Below are 20,876 nucleotides of genomic sequence, written 5' to 3'. Positions count from 1 at the left end.
GGGGAAAAAATAGTTGTGCAATAGATGTAAACCACTTCTTAGCTTGACCATAAACCCTCAGAAGCTGAACTGGCCAATGAAACAAGTGTAATATTATTGGCATTGTGGTAAGGGAAGGTGAGCTGGGATCCAAGGGCAACACCAGCATGGGCAGTGCCCTTGCTGACAGGCACCATCAGGTGCTGATAACAGGGTCTTCTGACAGCCCCAGAAATGGCAAGTGATAACCCAGTCTGGGGACTATTGAGGGAGTCCAATCAAAAGCACAAGGAGAAGATAGAGCTACAATGAACGCATGAGGTCCATCTAGGAGACAAGCTACCTGCAGCACACACTGAGGTCCTTGCAGAAGGCTGTGTCAGAAGTAGTCAGGGACTGAAGAGCTTTGCCTGAGCTTCAGGTGTGGTTAGTCAGGGCCATTAAGGTGTGTTAATGCCTTTAAAGGCCATGACACAAAGAAATACCATTTTTATTTGTGTGTTATTACTCTTCCTCCAGAACTGGAGCAGTATTAAAATACAAATTGTTGTCCTATATTATGGTTTTAATCTAAGTTCAAATAAATATGAACTGCTGGCAGTTTTGCTTCTGCTGGTGGTATCATGTAGTCTGCATGCTGCTTTATTTAAAGCACTTGAGGCTTATTTCACTAAAGAAAAGGATAAGAAAAATTCTTTGTACTGATAGAATATACACAGAGAAATTACCTGTATTAAAAAAACCCAAACCTTTTGTTAATTCCTTAATTTTTGACTAGTGTTAGTCATGTCCCCAAAATACAAAGGACTAAAAGTGAACACAGTGCATACATCAGCCTTGCACAGGTGAAGACAAACTTGCTAACTGTGGTAGAGAAACATAGAAGTTCTATCACAAATTTTCAGTTGGTTGCACAAGACACTTCCAGCAAGGAAGAACAAAAAAGATTGGATCAAGTCAGACCAGAGTGTTCATCTAGCCAGGTAACAATCCTTGAGTAATGAATGCCTAGGGAAGAATATCAGCAAAAATACTAAACCCCTATATAGGCTATTTCATACCTTATATAACATTGTGCCATTGGCTCTACCTCTCCTGGTTATCCCTTCTGAGATAAAAGGTATCAGAGTCTTTAGTGCATTGGTACCTCAGAGATTGCTATCATAGAATTAACAGTCTCATTTTGTCCTATTAATTCTTAATGGTATTTTAGCTTTTGGAAAATTTGCTGTTGGCTTTGAACTTGTATTTTCACAGAACTAGTTCTTTATAACCTCAAGATCTCATTCTAGGCAATTCAAAATTCAGACATAATTGTTTTTTATGCTTATCCACACGAACGTTTATCCACCCTTTCTTTCACCCTTGGATTGTGCATTCAGTACTATGAGATTCTTCTGCAGTTCTTCCCTTTTGACATTGTCTCAGCTATTTTGAATAACACAGTATTGTCAGAAAAAATGTACTTTTTCCCTGTTCATCCCCATGCCAGATGGTTTTTAGCATGTTGGACAAACAAATCCCAGTTGTAGATATCTGTGCAGCACAGCTAATGGCCACTATTCATTTAAAAAGTGACCCTTTTCCTTGCCCCTATGCCCACAAACTTTTCCTTAGAGAATTATTTATACCTGTTCTTTCTGCCTTACTTGTCCCAAAGCCTCTTAGTTTCTTTAAGGCACAAGGAACATTATCAAGCATGTTTTGGAAATTCGAGGTAACTGTCAACCAGATTCTGGGTTTCTGCAGAAGAATCCAATGATTTGCAAGATAGAACTTCCATTTCCAGAAGCTGTTAGACTCTTCATCAGTGTGTCTGTCTTACCACAGTATCACCAAGGTTAGAAGAGACCTCAAAGATCATCCAGTCCAACCCATCACCACAGACCTCATGACTAGACCATGGCACCAAGTGTCACATCCAATCCCCTCTTGAACCCCTCCAGGGATGGTGACTCCACCACCTCCTTTCTGTCTGTTGCTTTTCAGGTTTTCAGCACTGTACAGTATTTTCAAGGGGGGATTTACATACTGCAGACAGAGATCAGCTGTTGTCTTTTTGATGCTGGTTACTTCTTGCTGATGGTTTTGCCAGTTTGGTGGTTTTGTGTGTTGTGTGGGGTTCCCCGGCCCCCCCCCCCCCCCCCCCCCCTTTTTTTTTTCCTTTCTTTTTTTGGTTTGGTTTGTTTTTACTATAAACTTCTGTTACTAATTTCTGCCACAGAAATACTTGCAAAGTCTACCATGAAGAACTCACATAGGAAAATTAACTGAATTTTATTACTATGGCCCAGGATTCTCAGAATACTCCTTCAGACTGTCTGTTTGCACCACAAATTACCTAGTTGGGTGTATTTCTCATGCCTCTGAAAAATTATAAGTTAGTACTTTCTATGTAAGTTTGCTGGCAGCTCATTAAACTGTTTCATGGCTTGTCTTTATATGTCTCTGTGGTTTAGTCTGCTGGAGTTTTTGAACCTTCATTTTGAAGTACACTTTTCCTTCTAACAGTCTCCAGAGGAAGAAGTTCTTTGCCATAAGAGTGGTGAAACCCTGGAATGGGTTGTCCAGGGAGGTGGTTGAGGCCCCATCCCTGGTGGTGTTTAAGACCAGGCTGGATGAGGCTCTGGCCAGCCTGATCTAGTGTGAGGTGTCCCTGCCCATGGCAGGAGGGTTGGAACTAGATGATCCTTGTGGTCCCTTCCAACCCTGACTGATTCTATGATTATCCTTCTGTTAAGCTTTGCATATTTTGTTAATTTTAATGGCAATTACTGTTGGATTTTATTATTTTTTAATAAGAAGCATTCACGTGATCTGAGTATGCCCTTAAAATGTCTTTATAATGCCTTTAAAGATACTATCATTTTAGTTGTACCTTTTAATTTCATTGTATGATTAGTTTTCCTTTTATATGTTGCTCCTTTTCAGGCTAAGGAGAATTGTAGGTGTGGTTTTGTTCTTTTTCTGGCATCTGTTGCTCTTCTGAAGACGCTGAACCCATACATGGCATGCCTAATATCATGGAGGGGGTTTTCATTATTAATGTGAACTAGATTCTGTGCATGCCCCCAGCATCAACTTAAAAATTGTGTGTGTTTCTTTTGGTCAGTTGCTTTACTCATTCCAAACATACCTGTTCTTTGAAAGGGCAGGTGTTTCTGACCACTGTCTTTGGTTATTACAGTCCTTGTAGAATGTGGACCTTATAGAATAGAGTAGAATTAACCACATTCATCATCAAATCCAACCTTTAGTTGAGAAACAGTCAAGCAATGCATCACTTAGCAGCTCAGAATGAAGGCTGTCATTTAACATTTTTATTTCTCAGTGCTAATATTTTCTCGAGGTAGTCCAGACTAAAGGGCAACCATTTGAGAGATACTTTACGAAGCAAATATTAAATATAGTAGGCTTGTGTTAATTCAGAGAAGTGTTTGGATCTCAGTGAGGAAATGCAACTCTTACCTGTAGCTTTTGTTAATCTTAACGAGCGTGTCGTGAAGAAGCTGTTGCTGTTGTCGAAGGCACACGTTAATTAGCAATTAGAATTCACTAGTAATCAACTGAGCACTGCTCTTGTCAAATAATTAACTCTGCTTGTACTAGTGTTTGTGTCAAATGTTAAAAATTACATGGACCAGAGGAAGCTTATTATGTAAGCTGAAGAAATGTCAAGGGAAAAAGTATGTCCTTTTACAGACAATTCTTAAATTGTTAGGATAAACTTTTGATACCTTTCCTTTTAGGTGTTCAGTGTCTGGGGGGGGGGGGGGGAAAAAGGCAAACACAAATAAACAACAAAAACACCCAAACAACAAAACCATCGGAAAAGTAGGTTAGTATGAAGAGTAGTAGAACATAACACCTAGAGATGGCAGCTTTGAGCTGTGTTTTGAGCTGTATACTAGTCATTGTGTAATGTTGCCTTTATAGTTAAGAGAAAAAAATATCCACAGAGAAGAAATTAGATTAAGTTTTTGACTTGAGCTCCTGAGATTTCAAAGCCTAGTGTTAGACTGCAGTGAGAGCATAGAGCTAGTATTGCCTGATCATGGTGCAAGGTAAATTGAAGCTGTATAATTGACTCTGTGGAGAATGAAATAAGTTACTGTGCCCATTTCCCTCAGAAAACTTCTTTAGTTAAAATTGAAGTACTGTACTTCTTTATTCTGAAGGAAAAAAAGATCAGAAGACTCCCACTGATGTATGGTTATAACAAGTGACTAAGACTTTTTATGCATTTCTGGAGGAGAGAGTATAAAAGTGTTCTTGCTTTTAGACCAACTAAACTGTTAGTACCTTCAGTGCCTCTTCAGACTGGTTATTGGAAAGGTGCAACCTACCTCCGTTAGCAATTGATTCTCCTGTATCTAAAGACTGTATATAGTTCCTGGCATCTTGATACTGAAAACTGTCAACATACTTTCAGATAATAGGACTATAAAGAGACTGGAGAAACTGGCTTTGAAGGTTTTTGGTATAGAATAGAACAGAATTAACCAGGTTGGAAAAGACCTTTGAGATCAAGTCCAACCTATCATCCAACACCATCTAATCAACTAAACCGTGGCACCAAGTGCCTTCCTAAACACTTTCAGTGATGGTGAATCCACCACCTCTCTGGGCAGCCCATTCCAATGGCCAATCACTATGAAGAATATCTTCCTAACATCCAGCCTAAACCTCCCCTGGCACAGCTTGAGACTGTGTTTTCTTGTTCTTTTGGTGGTTGCCTGGGAGAACAGACAAACCCCCACCTGGCTACAGCCTCCCTTCAGGTAGTTGTAGGCAGCAATAAGGTCTCCTCTGAGCCTCCTCTTCTCCAGGCTAAGCAACCCCAGCTCCCTCAGCCTCTCCTCACAGGGCTGTGCTCCAAACCCCTCCTCAGCTTTGTTGCCCTTCTCTGGACACATTCCAGCAAGTCAACATCTTTCCTAAGCTGAGGGGCCCAGAACTGGACACAGGACTCATGGTGTGGCCTAACCAGTGCTGAGTACAGGGCAGAATGACCTCCCTGCTCCTGCTGGCCACACTATTCCTGATACAGGCCAGGATGTCACTGGCCTTCTTGCCCACCTGGGCACACTGCTGGCTCATGTTCAGCCTGCTATCAACCAATACCCCCAGGTGCCTTTCTGCCTGGCCTCTAAACAGGATAGGGAGCTAGGAATATGAAAAATACTGGATCTCAGTTAGAATAAAGTAGAAAGGGAGTTGGGTACAAGGTGTGTATATGGTCACTGCTGGGAGTTTACTCAGTAGCAAGCTGCTTGTATCACAGAATTTGCCCTCATAATTGAACTGTTGCTCATGCTCCCCAAACAGTGGAAAGATGACTGGACATTGAGATTCGTTTCCTTTGAGACTGGCAATAGGAATGAAGCAAACAGACAGGCTGACAAAGTAGCACTTGTAAAGATGTTTTACAGTATATGGGGCATTTTATACACAATCAAATTTAATTTTACTCATTTGAGTTTTATGGATGTTACTTCCCATTTTAAAACTTTATTAAAAAAGAGTTAATTGTTTTTGTTTCCTTTCCCAAATTAATTAGCATTGGTGTTGAGTGTGTATATTTTCTGGTATTACTCTAATCAAAAGCTAGCAGTAGCAAAGGAAAAATGTGAATTTTTTTTTTTTCTGCTTTGGTTTGTTCTTGTTCTTTTAATGCCTATTTTTGTTGGCTGTTGTAGTGTAATTTGGAAGAGCACTAGAATGTGCAAGTATTTTCTACCTATGCTATTAATACTAGTGCTAATTAACTATTAATGTGGTTAATTCTTTCAACTGTAGCCAGCAACCATGCATAAAACTGTTGAAACAATAAATAAAGTAAGAGCATTCTTGATTAGGTTGATGTAATGACATACAGATTGGTGCAGTGGGTTCTATAGTGAAGCAGAATTTGGTCCTGTTGGGAAGCTTAGGTTATAGTAACCTGTAACTTAGTAGGTTCTTATTCAGTGGGAATATAGTTCCACAATAGGGTAAGTATATTTTAGGCTGGAGGTTAGGAGGAAGTTTTACACAGAGAGTGATTGCCCATTGGAATGGGCTGCCCGAGGAGGTGGTGGAGTAAGATTAGCTTATCACAGTATCACCAAGGTTGGAAGAGACCTCAAAGATCATGGAGTCCAACCTGTCACCACAAGTATAATTAAAATCATAGCTCCACTTTCTAAAGTTTCTTCAGTCTCAACATATAAAGTCTCTCCCTGTGTATTGTTTCATAAAGAGATCACATAGTTGAACAGACTTGTCAAGGTTGCTGGCATTCTTTTGAAGTGCTTTGAAGTTGAGCACTTCTTGGGGAAGGCAATAGGAAAATAAGCAGGTAAGGTTAGGATTGGAATCTCAGTACATACTCTTGAAGTTCTATGTGCTTGCACCTTCAAAAACATGTGATGATTCAGAAATCAGTGGCATGAACAGCCTTACCTGAACATACTGTGTTACTGGGCCCATTACAGCTGAAGGCTGCATGTACGTCTCTGTATTTTGGTTACTCCATACAGTATGGAACTGCGGTGGAGGAGGATTGAAGACTACTGGTTTGGGATGAACATAAGAACAGAAGTTCTGTTGCTTCACCATCACTGGAGGTGTTCAGGAGGAGACTTGATAGGGTGCTTGGTTGCATGCTTTAGTTGATTAGGTGGTGTTGGATGATAGGTTGGACACGATGATCTTGAAGGTCTCTTCCAACCTGGTCTGGTCTAGTCTAGTCTATAATAAAGCAGCCTGCAGGAGGAACAGTTAAGTGAAGATTGCTTTCCAGCCTGTCAGTCTTGATCTAATGAGAGGATTATGAGATCAAGTGGAGATGTTGATTATTGGGTTTTTGTTGTGTGGTTTTGTTGTTGGTTTTTTTTCCCTTTTGATATAACATATAAAAGAATATTTTTGGTGCTGTTACCCTGTTAAAGTGGCTGATGGTCTGGGGAAGAGAAGGGAAGGTTTTAGATGCTCCTGATCCGGATGGTACATATTGAATGAAGAAAATAGGTCTGTGATGGATGAGGTATTGCCAGATGACAGCTTCCCTTATATTTTGCCTGAAAAAAAAGTTCCAGAAATGTCTTAATGGTGTACAGGTTTGACTAGATTTTAAGGAGTTTCAAGTTTATATAGAAAACAAAAGTTTTCTTGTTTTCTTACTTTAGGTTTCTTATCTTACTACTTGATGTAAACTAGCAGGACTCAAAAATTCATTTATATACTACTGCATGGGTGCAGGTTATGGGGGGGGAGGTAACCAGACTGGTAGCCTTGTTTTAAGGACATGAAGAATGACTGTTCTTCATGTGGTTTGAGTGACATTTTTGACCAAATATGCAGGAACAGATTCGATTTATGTGAGAATTAAGGCAGAAAACTTACTTCTGGGAGATCAACTTCTCTGTGTAGCCATGATACAGTCAAGAAACAGAAAATTAAGTGTTTATTTTAACATGATTAACTTGCTTCAATTTCATTAGAAATGGATTATAAATTCCCCCCTTATTGCCTTTCCTTTACACATTATTATTATTATTAATTTTTTTACTTCTTGGTGGTAAGTATCAGATAAGATTCTTTTGGAATGCAGGCAGAATTTGCATATCAGTGTAATGTTCCTAGGTGCAGCCAGAGCTGCTGATAAGTATTGTTCTTGTAGAGAAAAAGAACAACTGCAAAAGTCTAACAAATCCAACCACGATAAGCCTTAGAAAAGTCTTGAATTAGTGCATTTATATGACATATAAAATCAGTATTAACACTGAGATACAGGCTAGGGAAAGGAGGCTGTCCAAGGTCAAAGGAACTAATGATTATGGCTCTCTGTTTAAGTTTCAGCGTGAAGTGTGCAGAAGAGTTATTTGGCTCTGCTTTATAGTCTGTTGACTGGGACCTAGCTGACAAGTGGGTGCTCTTACCTGCTCTTTTGGTGGTCTTGTGGAGTAAATTCCTTGCCCTATTTAAATTCTTTTTGTGCTGTAAAATGCTCCTCTGAAGGGATTTGAAGTCTTGTCAATTCCATTACACAAAAAACAGGTGATGCTGTCAGGGCATGATTTTTCAGGCATTGCCAAGCACACAGCCTTGGAAGTCATGAACATGAGAAAGCTAAAGTGAAGGGTAGGATGGGATGGGGTAGCATGGGATGGGGTAGGATAGGATAGGATGGGATGGGGTAGGATAGGATAGAATTAACCAGATCGGAAAAGACGTTTGAGATCATCAAGTCCAACCTATCTCCCAACACCATCTAATCATCTAAACCATGGCACTAAGTGCCTCACCCAGTCTCTTCCTAAACACCTCCAGTGATGGTGACTCCACCCCCTCCCTGGGCAGCCCATTCCAATGGCTTTCTTTCTGTGAAGAACTTCTTCCTAACATCCAGCCTAAACCTCCCCTGGTGCAGCTTGAGACTGTGTCCTCTTGTTCTGTTGCTGGTTGCCTGGGATATTGGAGCACTGCTGTTTTTTTGTTGTTTGGGGTTTTTTTTTTTGGCAGTCTTTTATTTTATTTGCAGGTTATTTTGTCAGTTATAATGAAGCTTTGAATGCACAAATCACCATTTTAATTTGTGACTATTCATCTAAAGGTGAATTGGTCCTGCTCTGGAAGGGGGGTTGGACTCAATGAGGTGGTCCCTTCCAACCCCTAACATCTTGTCATCCTGGGAAAGAATTTTTGGATTTGGAGTATTTTCATTTGATACTTTGACTCTATGAATAAATGTACAGAGAATGTTTTGTTGTGGGTTTTTTGTGTTGTTTTGGTTTTTTTCAGTCCTTTAGGGCTTCCCTCAGTTTTTACATTTCAGACTGCTAAATCAATTGGTTTACCAAAACTCTGAGTTTTTCCTGTGTCATCTGTTTAGTCACCCTAAATGAATATTCAAGGTTTCTGGGTTATGGTTGTGTTTTGGGTTGGGTTTTTTTGTGTTTTGCTGGGTTTTTTTTTGTCTGTTTAGTTTTTGGGGTTGGTTTGTTTGCTTTGTTGTTGTGTTTGTTGTTTTTTTTTCCAATGTGGATTTCATGATCATCCAGTGGATTATTTTTGTAATAGAATATTAAGCAAGGAAGAGGCTCTCCAAAGGTGTGCCTGTGTTAAAAATCTGTTTTCATGGAAGCACAAAGAACAGTTGAGGTTGGAAAGGACCAGCACATTCTGTGCTCAAAGCAGTCAACTACAGTAGGCTGCTCCAGATATTGTCCAGTTGGGTTTGAATATATGCAGTCATTCTACAATGTCTCTGAACAGCCTGTTCCAGTCTTTGACCATCCTCACTGTAAAAATATATGGGTTTTCTAAAATATAAATTGGATTTCTTGTAATCCCATTTGTCTGTCACCTCTGATCTGCTCACTGGATAACGCTGAGAGAAGTCACAGATTCACAGATTGCATCAGGTTGGAAGGGACCCTCAAAGGTCAGCTTATTATTTTTCACCCCTTCCTACCAGGAGAGGATAAAATTTACTTTTATTGGAACTGTTTTTTTACTTTGGAGAACTTTTTATTTTTATGATAATGATACCAATAAGGTGAAGAAATTAAGATTAATTTAATGCTTTAAAACTGTCCTCATTCCTCCAGCAGACTTTCCAATTTGTGACAGTTTGCTTTTTCTCCTGTTTGAGTTATTCTCTCGTTTCCATTTGTTGAAATTGCATAGTAGAAATGTGTGTGTCAATTGTTGCTCTGCAAGGGAAATACTAGATCAAATGAATATTTTTGTCTTCTCTTGAGAAATGTGATTTCACTCTTTTGTTCAATCCCAGCTTTGGTTTTAGGATGAGAGTGGAAGGCAAGCATCATATCTGCCCTACATGCAGAGTCAGCTAGTTACAGATCCTACACCTTGGGGCATTTTTCTCTGTCATTATGGTTTATCAAAAACTGCTGCTGCAATAATTTTCTTGGGGTAAAAGGCTGAGTAAAGAAAATGAAAACATGTATTGGAAAGTTCCATTGGTTCCATTGAAACTAAGAGGAGCTACACTCCCTGTTTTGTTGGCTTGTACCAGAAGAGCTGCTGTGAAACCCAGCTGATGCCATCTGTAGATTGGAATGTCATTAATAAGTGAGCTGCCTACCTACTCAGTTTGTAGCAAGAAATTTGACTTTTGCTAGAATTCCCTGCTGAGCAGGAGCTCTGAATTACAAGTTCAATGTACAGTACAGTTTTATATATTTGGATTTGCATATGATAATATTTATATGACATTTTAATTGGGGAAAAAAACCCATGAGGTCTTTAAAGTTTTCTGTAACCTGGATAATATTATTAAGGTGAAGTGGTATATCTAAAATGGCCAAGGTTACTTTATTGGGTACATGCTCACCTTCACTATCTGGCACTATGATTAAAAGTCTTGCTTTTGACATGTGGTATCAAAATTTTATACTATGAGTCTATTGAAGTCTTCTTGATACTTATCTGCCTGTTTTATCTGTTCCCTGGAAAACCTTACAGCTGCTGTAGCACCATTTCCTCTTGTATCCTTACAATCTCATCCTCATTAGGCTTTCCAGGTAAAGGTCACAGAATCACAGAATGGAAGGGGTTGGAAGGGACCTTGGAAGATCATTGACTCCACCTTTATGTACCCAGAACATTGTGTTTTGTCCTGTATAACTATGCATGTAACATTCCCCCCCCCCATTCTTCTATTGACTTTGGTCTGTGAGCCCTTCTCCATGTTCAACTGATCATTGCTAACTTTTAAAGTGTTTTTCAGCAGCAGTAGGAGCTTCTTAATCTCAGAAATAGCCATGAGCTAAACTTAGTTAAATCAGTTTTGTGGTTGATAAAGCAGTTGTCATGACCTTCTTGTCTCTTTCTCTGTGAATAGACTTGTGTACAGGATCTGCTGTGTCATTTATAAAGATTGCTCCTCACAGAATTGTGCTTTTATCTGAACTTTGAATCATTTAAGCAGGAGTGTGGAGAGGACTTTCTTACTGTCAGCTGTCTGAGTAATCGTTTCAAAGTTCATGCAGCTCTTCAGGTCACCTGTTTGTTTTTTTTTTTTTTTTTTGTTTAGTGTCTTTCCTCAGTGTCAGATATTTTTAAGAAACACTGTTACACAGCAGCTGTAACTCCCTAATTAGCTGAATTTTTCCTGCTGTGATTTGTTCTCTGCATTTAAAAATAAATAATTAGTCCGCCACGTTAGTGATGTTGATTTGCCTTTTGAGATCTATGTGGCAGTGTAATAAATGAGCCATCTACTATCCTTTGAAGAAGAAACCTATTCAAGCCATTCCACTGAGTTCACAGTATCACCAAGGTTGGAAGAGACCTCAAAGATCATCGAGTCCAACCTGTCGCCACAGACCTCATGACTAGACCATGGCACCAAGTGCCACGTCCAATCCCCTCTTGAACACCTCCAGGGATGATGACTCCACCACCTCCCTGGGCAGCACATTCTAATGGTGAATGACTCTCTTAGTGAAGAACTTTCTCCTCACCTCCAGCCTAGACTTCCCCTGGTGCAGCTTGAGACTGTGTCCTCTTGTTCTGATGCTGGTTGCCTGGGAGAAGAGACCAACCCCTTTCTGGCTACAACCACCTTTCAGGTAGTTGTAGAGAGCAATGAGGCCTCCCCTGAGCCTCCTCTTCTCCAGGCTAAACAATCCCAGCTCCCTCAGCCTCTCCTCATAGAGGGAGTGCACATCTCCCTTGCAGCTCGTGTGGGTCTTCACCAAGATCTTCTGAAATGTTGGATTATCTTATATGAAAAGAATGGGTTCACATGCACATATCTATTCCTACTACAAATTCCTGCTGAAGGATGTGAATATCTTCTGTTCCAACACCATCAGTCCAAACTAATTTGGTGCCATGGTTTAGTTGATTAGATGGTGTTGGGTGATAGGTTGGACTTGATGATCTTGAAGGTCTTTTCCAACCTGGACTGGACTGGTCTGGTCTATTCTATCCTGTAACAGGGAGTTTTTAAAATGAGTGATTTAAAAATTCCAAATCAATATCTTTACCTGCCTCAGATGAAGAATTAGTTTTAAATCTTGCAGAAATTTCAGGTATGTTCTTGTACACTTGAAGAGAGGTCTGACAGTTTGGTCAGTCATTTACTAACTAACCCCTCAGAGTAATGAATTTTTTTTTTGTGTGGTCCTGGAGTCTGTTGTTTGCCATCAACCACAGCTACAGGGACAGCGTTATAACCTTCTCAAGCCTTTGTTTTGTTGTCATTCTGCTGAACCTCCATGTTTGAGCTAATCTTTCTTGACGTGCATGATGATAGTAGCATACAGCTAACATTTCTGTGCAGATCCTATCAGCTCCTTGTCAATAAGTCTGAAATTTCCACATGGTTGATCCAATCTTCTTATATTAGGTACTTTCTTTATCTTCTAGCCTCTTTTTCTGAGGATCAGTGTTGCATGCCAAACAAAACTTTGCCCAATGTGCTAAGCCTGCAGCTGCCTTTTTTCCTTTCTTTTTTCTCCTTTTTTCCTAAACCCAGTATGTTTGACTTCAGAGTGTAAACCTTATTGCAGTATTCAGAAGACAATTGCCAACTGCACAAGGACCATGCAGATGGCCTGCAGAGTGTATGTTGTTCTGACATTTCCTAGCAAAGATTGTCATTGACAGTACCAGAGGCAGTTATTTAACCCGAGATAAACTGTCCTTGATCCAATCTGCGAAGCAAATAAGCTGGAATTTGTTCTATGACTTTGTGTGCCCTGAGCAGATTGAAGGAGGTGATTATCCCCCCTCTACTCTGCTCTGGTTAGACCCTACCTGGAGTACTGTGTCCAGTTCTGGAGCCCCTATTACAGAAAGGATCTGGATGTGCTGGAATGTGTTTAGAGAAGGGCCACGAGCATGATTAGAGGGCTGGAGCTCCTCTGCTATGAGGACAGACTGAGGGAGTTGGGGCTGTTCAGTCTGGAGAAGAGAAGGCTCTGCAGAGACCTTATTGTGGCCTTCCCGTATCTGAAAGGGGCCTACAAGAAAGCTGGGGAGAGACTTTTTAGGGTGTCAGGTAAAGATAGGACTGGGGGGAATGGAAAAAAACCCTAGAAATGGGTAGATTCAGATTGGATGTTAGGATGAAGTTCTTCCCCATGAGGGTGGTGAGACACTGGGACAGGTTGCCCAGGGAGGTGCTTCCAACCTGAACAATTCTCTGATTCTATGTAAAACAAACAAAAGCTTCCACGTGAAAACATTATTAAAGGCACTTTGTCTGGAGATAAGTTTGTCTCCTTTTGGGGCTCTCCATTTATTCTTTTATTTTTAAACAGAATATAGATTATCAAGAAACAAGTAACCTACAAGTTTTGCAGTGGGTTAAGCTGCAGGCTTTGTGAGTTAGTTCAAGCTGAAAACTCAACTCTATCTGAGAGGTCCCTTTCAACCCTAACAATTCTATGATTTTCAGCTCTAGATGAAGTCTTTTTTTGGGCTGCCTGGGGAGGTGGTGGAGTCGCCATCACTGGAGGTTTTCAGGAGGAGACTTGATGGGGTGCTTGGTGCCGTGGGTTAGTTGTTTGGGTGGTGTTTGATTGGTTGATGGGTTGGACGTGATGATCTTGAAGGTCTCTTCCAACCTGGTTTATTCTATGTATTCTATGTCTGAGGTTTACTGGGATTTGCATTCAGTCAATGTTTAATTAAACCATTAATTACTTACCAAAACAGATGGCATTGCTGTTTGAGGTGCGTGGTTCATAAAGACTGGAAGATCTTTTTTTCATCCCTTTAAAAGAACTCAAAAGTCCCTTTGGGACTTGATTTTTGGCAAATGTGCCTAAGAGGATGCTCTACACACATTGCCCCTTTTCTTTGGGCTCTGAGGGAGAATGTGCTCTCTTGTGCGTGTGCTGGACAAAATCCTCATAGACTAAGTATGTGCAAAATCACACCTCCATTCTGTGAACTGTTCCTTAAGACAACAATATAACATGCTTTCTGTTTAGTGTGGTGGTGGTGGGTTTTTTGAGGGGGGAGGTTTTGTTTCTTTGTTTTTGTTTTGTGGTTGGTTTTTTTTGTGTGTGCTGTTTTTTCTTTCTTTCTTTTTTTTTTTTTAACAGAATGCTGCTGTATGAATTAGAAGAGCCATGTAATTAAAGTTTTTCTGCTTGAAGTAATCCAGTTGAGACTGATTTTTTTCATGTCCTTTTCATGGCTGGGTTTATTTTTTCAGAGAAATAGTCTCCTTATCATCATTGTTGATTTTGTTTAAATATCATTTTCCTGGATTAGTGTCTGATACCGAGCTGGTTAATGTAAGATTAAATGTGAAGGTTTAAATCAGATTGCTCAGTTCTGAAATGCTGCACAGCACAGAAATATGCAGTTCAGATGTTATCTTTCTGTAATCCATTATTTGCTTTTCTCTTCTTTCCTTTCCTTTTTTTACAGGAAGACATCTACATGTATGGTGGCAAAATTGAAACAAATAATGGCAACGTTACTGATGAGCTGTGGGTTTTCAACATACACAGTCAAACATGGACTTCCAGAGCTCCTGCAGTGCTTGTACATGGCCAGCAATATGCTGTGGAAGGCCATTCAGCACACATAGTAGAGCTGGACAGCAGAGATGTGGTCATGATTATAATTTTTGGATATTCTGCCATATATGGTTACACAAGCATTGTGCAGGAATACTACATCAGTAAGTCACTTTCAAACCATTTCAATCATTTACTGCTAAAAACAATTCTGCTTAATTGTGTTAAAGTGAAGAAGACTCCTGTTTTAGGTAAGAAATGTGTACATACACATATATATATAGAGAGAAAAATCAGTAAAATATCTTTTTGCCTTCAAATTATGCAGGTCAGATTCCTTGTTAAGCAGAAGCATTTGGAGTATAATAGAATAGAATTAACCAGGTTGGAAAAGGCCTTAGAGATCATCAAATCCAACCTCACCCAACACCATCTAATCAACTAAACCATGGCACCAAGTGCCCCATCCAGTCTCTTCCTAAACACCTCTAGTGATGGTGAATCCACCACCTCCCTGGGCAGCCCATCCAATGGCCAATCACTCTTTCCATGAAGAACTTCCTATTATCCAGCCTAAACCTCCCCTGGCACAGCTTGAGACTGTGTCCTCTTGTTTTGGTGCTGGTTGCCCGGGAGAAGAGACCAACCCCCACCTGGCTGCAACCTCCCTTCAGGTAGTTGTAATGGTTTTGTCTGCTCTTTTTTACTCCAGAGGAGGTAAAGGTTGAAACTAGAAATTCCATGCAGTGGTTATTACTGTGATGAAACTTCCTTTCTTTTTTTTTTTTTTAAACCTCAGTCTTACCTTAGCTTATTCTTTTTCACTCTGCTTTGTGGTAAAAAGAGACAAAAAATAAGGTGTGTGGGAAGAGAGAATACATGAACAGTGGTTACTAAAAGAGTGTAGTTGTTTTGAAGGATCTTTTAATGTTGCTGTAATACCTCTAACCTGATTGTTTGAAATGTAAAATGACATAGTTCATCACTGGGTATAGGTTTCCCTCTAAAGTAAATACACATTGCCACCAGAGGAGATAAGAGAAAAATGAAGGCTAATTTTTGTATAGACCCTGCCATGCCTGACTGGGATTCCCCTGGTGAGCTGCAGGCTTTTCCTAGGGGTGATTTTAAATGCTAGAATTAAATAAACCATATATATATACACATATATTTTAATCTAACACATGGTACCTCTAAGTTATGATTTCAATAAAACAAACATGAAGGCCTATACCTTTTGATACAGTTGTAGGAATATTTATGTGCCCACTGATTTAAAATGGTAATTTCTTTTTTGATTCCTTGTTTCCTCTGGAGTTGATCTAACTCCCTCAGTTATTTAAGCAATCACAGAGTGCATAATACTTTAAAGTGATGTTTTCTATGTTATGGTGTACTAAATTGTTTTTTTTAATTGTTCTATTACATGTTTTTCCATGTATGTATATAAACACTGAACAGATTTATGGGCTGGGGAAATCCCTTCAAAACTCAGAGAGTTCTTATGCTTCCTGGCATTATCTCTTGGTAGTATTGAACATTTTTTAACAGACTTATAACTAAGTTTCACAGAAAAGAAGGAAAAAAAAAACAACCCAGTCCACCAAAATCCCAAACCATTCATACCATGCTGATAAGCTTGGAGTAAGAGAAAGCAGTTATAATGGGTCTGAATTATTCTCAAGTTTTAATGTTTTGTCCCACACTAGTGGGAAATTTGGTTTGTTGGAGAAGCTATGCTTCAGCAAGATGTGAAACTTAAGGGCAGTGATGTGGAACTTGGGGACAGTCTTGGCTGTAGCAACCATAAAATGATAGTTTAAGATCCTCAAGGCATCAAAGATAGCGCAAAGCAAGCCCACTGCTTTGGATTTAGAGAGAGCAGACTTCATCCTCTTCAGGGATCTTCTTGGCAGAGTGTCATGGGATAAGGCCCTGGAGAGAAGAGGGGCCCAAGAAAGCTGGTCGTTACTCAAGGACCATCTTCTCCAAGCCCAGGAGTGGTGCATTCCAAGAAGGAACAAGGCAGGCAAGAGTGCTGTGAGGCTTGTGTGGATGAACAAAGTGCACCTGGACTTACTTGGGCCAAAAAGGAGAGTCTATAAGCAATGGAAATGAGAAAGGGCCATGGGGGAAGGGAGGACTACAAAGAAGTTGTCCAAGCAGCCAGGAATCAGGTTAGGAAAGCAAAAGTGTGGATAGCATTGAACTTGACTGGGGGCAAATAAGAATTTTTTCAGGGATAGAAAGGCAGCTAATGAAGATGTGGAACCTCTCCAAAAGGAGAATGGAGACCTGGTCATGACAGATACCAAGAAGGCTGAGGTGCTCAATGACTACTTTGCTTCTGTGGTCACTGGCAAGGGCTCTAGCTGTACCACCCAAGCTCCAGAAAACATGGTGGGTCTGTGTGTGTGTGAAAAGAAAGATCTGCCCACTGCAAGCAAAGAGCAGGTTCAAGACCATCTAAAGAACCTAAGGGTGCACAAGTTCATGGGGCTTAAAAGAGCCACTCCTGGGTCCTGAGGGAACTAGCAGATGAAGTTGCCAAACCACTGTCCGTCATATTCAAAAAAGTCATGGCAATCTGGTGAAGTCTCTGCTGACTGGAAAAGGGGAAACATAACCCCATCTTCAAAAAGGGGAAAAAGACCCCCAAAACCATAGGCCTGTCACTCTCACTTCTGTGCCTGGCAAGAATGTGGAGCAGATCCTCCTGTAGGCCTTGCTAAAGAATACAAAAAATGAAGATGATGTGATTGGTGTTAAGCAACATGGCTTCACCAAGGGCAAATCATACCTGATGAACCTGGTGGCTTTCTATGAGGGAGTTACAGCGTCAGCGGAAAAGGGAGAAGCAACTGATATCACCCACCTGGACTTGTGTAAAGTGTTTGATACTGTCCTGCATGACATCCTGGTCACCAAATTGGAAAAGTATGGACTTCAGGAGTGGACCACTGGCTGGATAAGGAATTGGCTGGATGGCCGCAACAGCTCAATGGAGACCAGTGACATGTAGCATCCCTCAGGGGTTGGTACTGTCACATTCTGGAAAACATCAGACATGGTTTGCAGGCAGATTTCACCATGCAAAAACATGGGAATCCATTTCTACTCCAAACTTACAGTGGTACAGGAAAAGAGCTTCCTATTGCCCTTTCTTGCTATACCTAGACTTACAATTTTTGAGGAACCAATAAATCCTGCTATGGGAATTATGTGAACAATTTTACTAACTTGAACCATAAACCTGTTCTGGGTTACTCCCCAGGGAAATTTATTTCCCCTTAGGTTAGCAATACCTCATAAACCTTCTAAGAATCTCAATGTGAGTCTCAAGGTGAATATAATAATGGTGTTCTGGTTTAGCTGAGGTTTATAAAAGCTCTTATACATATTAAGAAACTTCTGAATAAGCCTGTTGTGATTTTTGTCTTATTTTTTTAGATGACAGAGATGTGTTTGGGTTAGCAGAATATCACTTGGGTTTCTAGACAGATTTTTTTTGGATGACTTTGGAAGTGGGTTATGGGTTGCTTTTGATTAAAAGTTTTTCTTAGAGCAAGTGTCAAAAGTAACGACCCTGTGATGTAACATGTGTTTTTCCTTTTTGCAAGCTAGCATAAACTTCATGGTTGCTTGAAAAATCATAAAGTTTGTCACTACAGTGAGATGAAGATGGCACACTGAAGTGCTTTTTGGACATTTTGTTCTCGTTACATAATCTGTGTTGTGGTAAGGGAAGATCAGGCCAGTTCTTTGGATTTTTTTAGTGCATCTGTTACTGCATATTAACAGCCCCTGCCACCAAGCTTAGAAGTGTAGGATTGTCAGAGCTGGAAGGGACCTCAAAGATCATCCAGGTCCAATTAGATCAGGTTGTTCAGAGCCCCATCCAGCCTGGCCTTAAAAACCTTGGGGATGAGGCTTCTACCACCTCCCTGGGCAACCTGCTTCACTCTCATGGTGATGAGTTTCTTCCTGACATCCATGAATCTATTCACTTCTAGCTTTGCTCTGTTCCCCCGAGTCTTGTCACTACCTGACAGCCTAAAAAGTCCCTCCCCAGCTTTCTTATAGACCTCCTTCAGATACTGGAAGGCCCCAATAAGGTCTCCTCAGAGCCTTCTCTTTTCCAGACATTTTAAACATATTTTTAGAAACTAGGCTTATGTAATAAAATGCTCTGGAAGGTTAGCCAGATGTTGATGAAGAGTGTCAACTTGCAGATAAGAAGCAAATTGCACATAAGGAATTATTCCTATGACAAGAATGATTTTGTGGGGGGTTGTTTTTTTATTCCCCCCCCCCCCAAATTAATTACACCTTATTTTTACACTGTTAGACTTACAAATTAAAATCTGGAAACAATAAAAATCCTATTGCCTTATTTCTGGTTGGTTTATTCCTAGAGCTCTTTCTGTATTTGGCTTTTTCAGCTGCTGAGGATGCAGTTTGGCATGACTGATTTGGTCAATCGAAGACTTCATCTGATATAATGATAGAAAAAGTGAGATCTCTTTGGGAATGAAGAGAGCTATGTAAATAAATTCAATAAAAATTGGATTTCAGTTTTAAAAAAAAAAAAGATAGGTGAAGATCCATATCAGTAAGTTATTTTAAACAATAAAAAAGGCAGATTATATGGATAGTCTTTAAATTCAAACACAAATGCATTTTTGCCTGAGTGATGCAATATTCAGGCTGCTGAAGAAGTGTGGAAGACATCAAAACTGCATATATACATTTCAGTATTTAAAATGCAGACAGCTCAACTGAACTTTAGAATGAGTTATAGAAGGAGAAACTGTAAGACTGCTTCTGACTTGTTTCAGAAAGATGTTGCTGCACTCTTTTCCACAAATTTAGGTCATTAACCATAGCACATAGTTTTCATTATGCAAAAAGGAACAGCTTCTCGTATTTAGCTGTTTATACTTTTGTGCAAGTCATAGAAAGCTATGCAATATGCAGTTTTACTGTGAGAGTGCTCTAAATGCTGCATAAACCAGTCAGGAATAAACACAAAATGTTATGCATGTGCTCAACTCCATTGTGGGAGTTTATGTGGGGAATTAGTAAATTTTCCCTGAAAAGCATATATGCTGCTCTTTAGGACTCATCATTTGTAATCAACGAGCAAGGATGATGCTGGTGATTAGAAAGGTGTGTTTGCAGGTTGACTTCTCACCAACCCTCTTGCATAATTTGTATTGAGTCAATCTATTTGTTAGCAAAGTAATTTGTGTGTAAACTACAGTGTTATTAGTGTAAACTTGATGTTTGTGTTCAGAGTTTCAGTTTTTAATAGCTTGATGATATCCAGCATAGAGATGCTAGTGACTTTACATCTAACTAATTTAATATGCTATGTCAGTTATTAATAGATTATTACACAAATATCAGCATTCATACACATAAAAAAATTAATTACATTGCAGTTTAATTTATACTTTCTAGCATGCCATAAGCACTTGTTACTGAAAAAAAAAGTGCAGCTTAGAGAGGCAGTGCCTGGAAACTAGTTAATGAATGTAGAATAGCAGCTTAAACTCATGAGTCTCTTCACTGAAGAGAAGAATCAGAGGAAAAGGAAGTAATCTTAACTGTAATATCAGATAAAAATTGAAATGGAATTTAAAATAACTTTCAGATGAAGCAGGGTGTATGGTGGTGTGTGCTAGCCTTGGATAAATAACTTTATAATGGCAGCCAATTTAGGTTAAGAATTAGGAGACTGCTCCGATTTGGAAGTCCTTGTCCACAGTGTCTATTCTTCTGACATAATCTACAAGAGGCTGTAAGTGAATTATTTCTTCCATTTCCCTGGAAGAACTGGCTGCCTGATCATCACAGTCTCTTTTGAATAGGCTGGCTTCTACAGGAGATACTTACCTCCTGGATTGCCTTTTTGTGACTTATGTCAGCAGCCAGGAAGACAGAAGAGGAAAAAAAAAAAAAGGAAATTTCAGGGCTGCAGGCAATAAGTCACTTAACCTTTCTGTCTTTTTTATTGCTATGATAAAGTATTTTCCAATTGTGTTTTATTCTTCAGTCATAACAGCTATTGGGAATAGTTTTATTTGGCATCTCTTTACAGTTATTAATGATGTGATGTAAAATGTGGATTTAAGTGCCAGTTTAATGAGTTGCTATCAAATTACCCTTCTGTGAGTTCTCAGCGACTGAGTAGGTATTCTTGCAGTTAAATAACTAAAGAAACTGTAGTCATAAACTGATTTCTTTTTTTAGTTCAATAATTTTAGTTTACTAGTAAAGTATCTGTCTGTATCTACCTTGTGTTACATACATCTCACAACTCACAGTGCTTTGGTTTCTGCCAGGCTTCTCCAGGCGGTTTCTTCATGATTGAGTACAGGTGTTCCTCATGCAGCTGAAGTA

General features: G+C 39.7%; 1 protein-coding gene across 1 annotated transcript in view; it reads left to right on the top strand.

The window, feature by feature from the left end:
* The window catches only part of ATRNL1 (attractin like 1), a 570,802-nt gene that overhangs the window by 63,936 nt on the left and 485,990 nt on the right, over positions 1-20,876 (top strand). Inside the window, exon 8 of the mRNA XM_009905632.2 lies at positions 14,380-14,635. Within this exon, the coding sequence (XP_009903934.2) occupies positions 14,380-14,635 (256 nt within the window). The remainder of the gene's footprint in view (positions 1-14,379; positions 14,636-20,876) is intronic.

Source organism: Dryobates pubescens, chromosome 8, assembly GCF_014839835.1.
Source record: "Dryobates pubescens isolate bDryPub1 chromosome 8, bDryPub1.pri, whole genome shotgun sequence".
In the NCBI taxonomy this organism is placed as follows: Eukaryota; Metazoa; Chordata; class Aves; order Piciformes; family Picidae; genus Dryobates; species Dryobates pubescens.
This window is presented reverse-complemented; position numbering and strand designations above follow the sequence as displayed.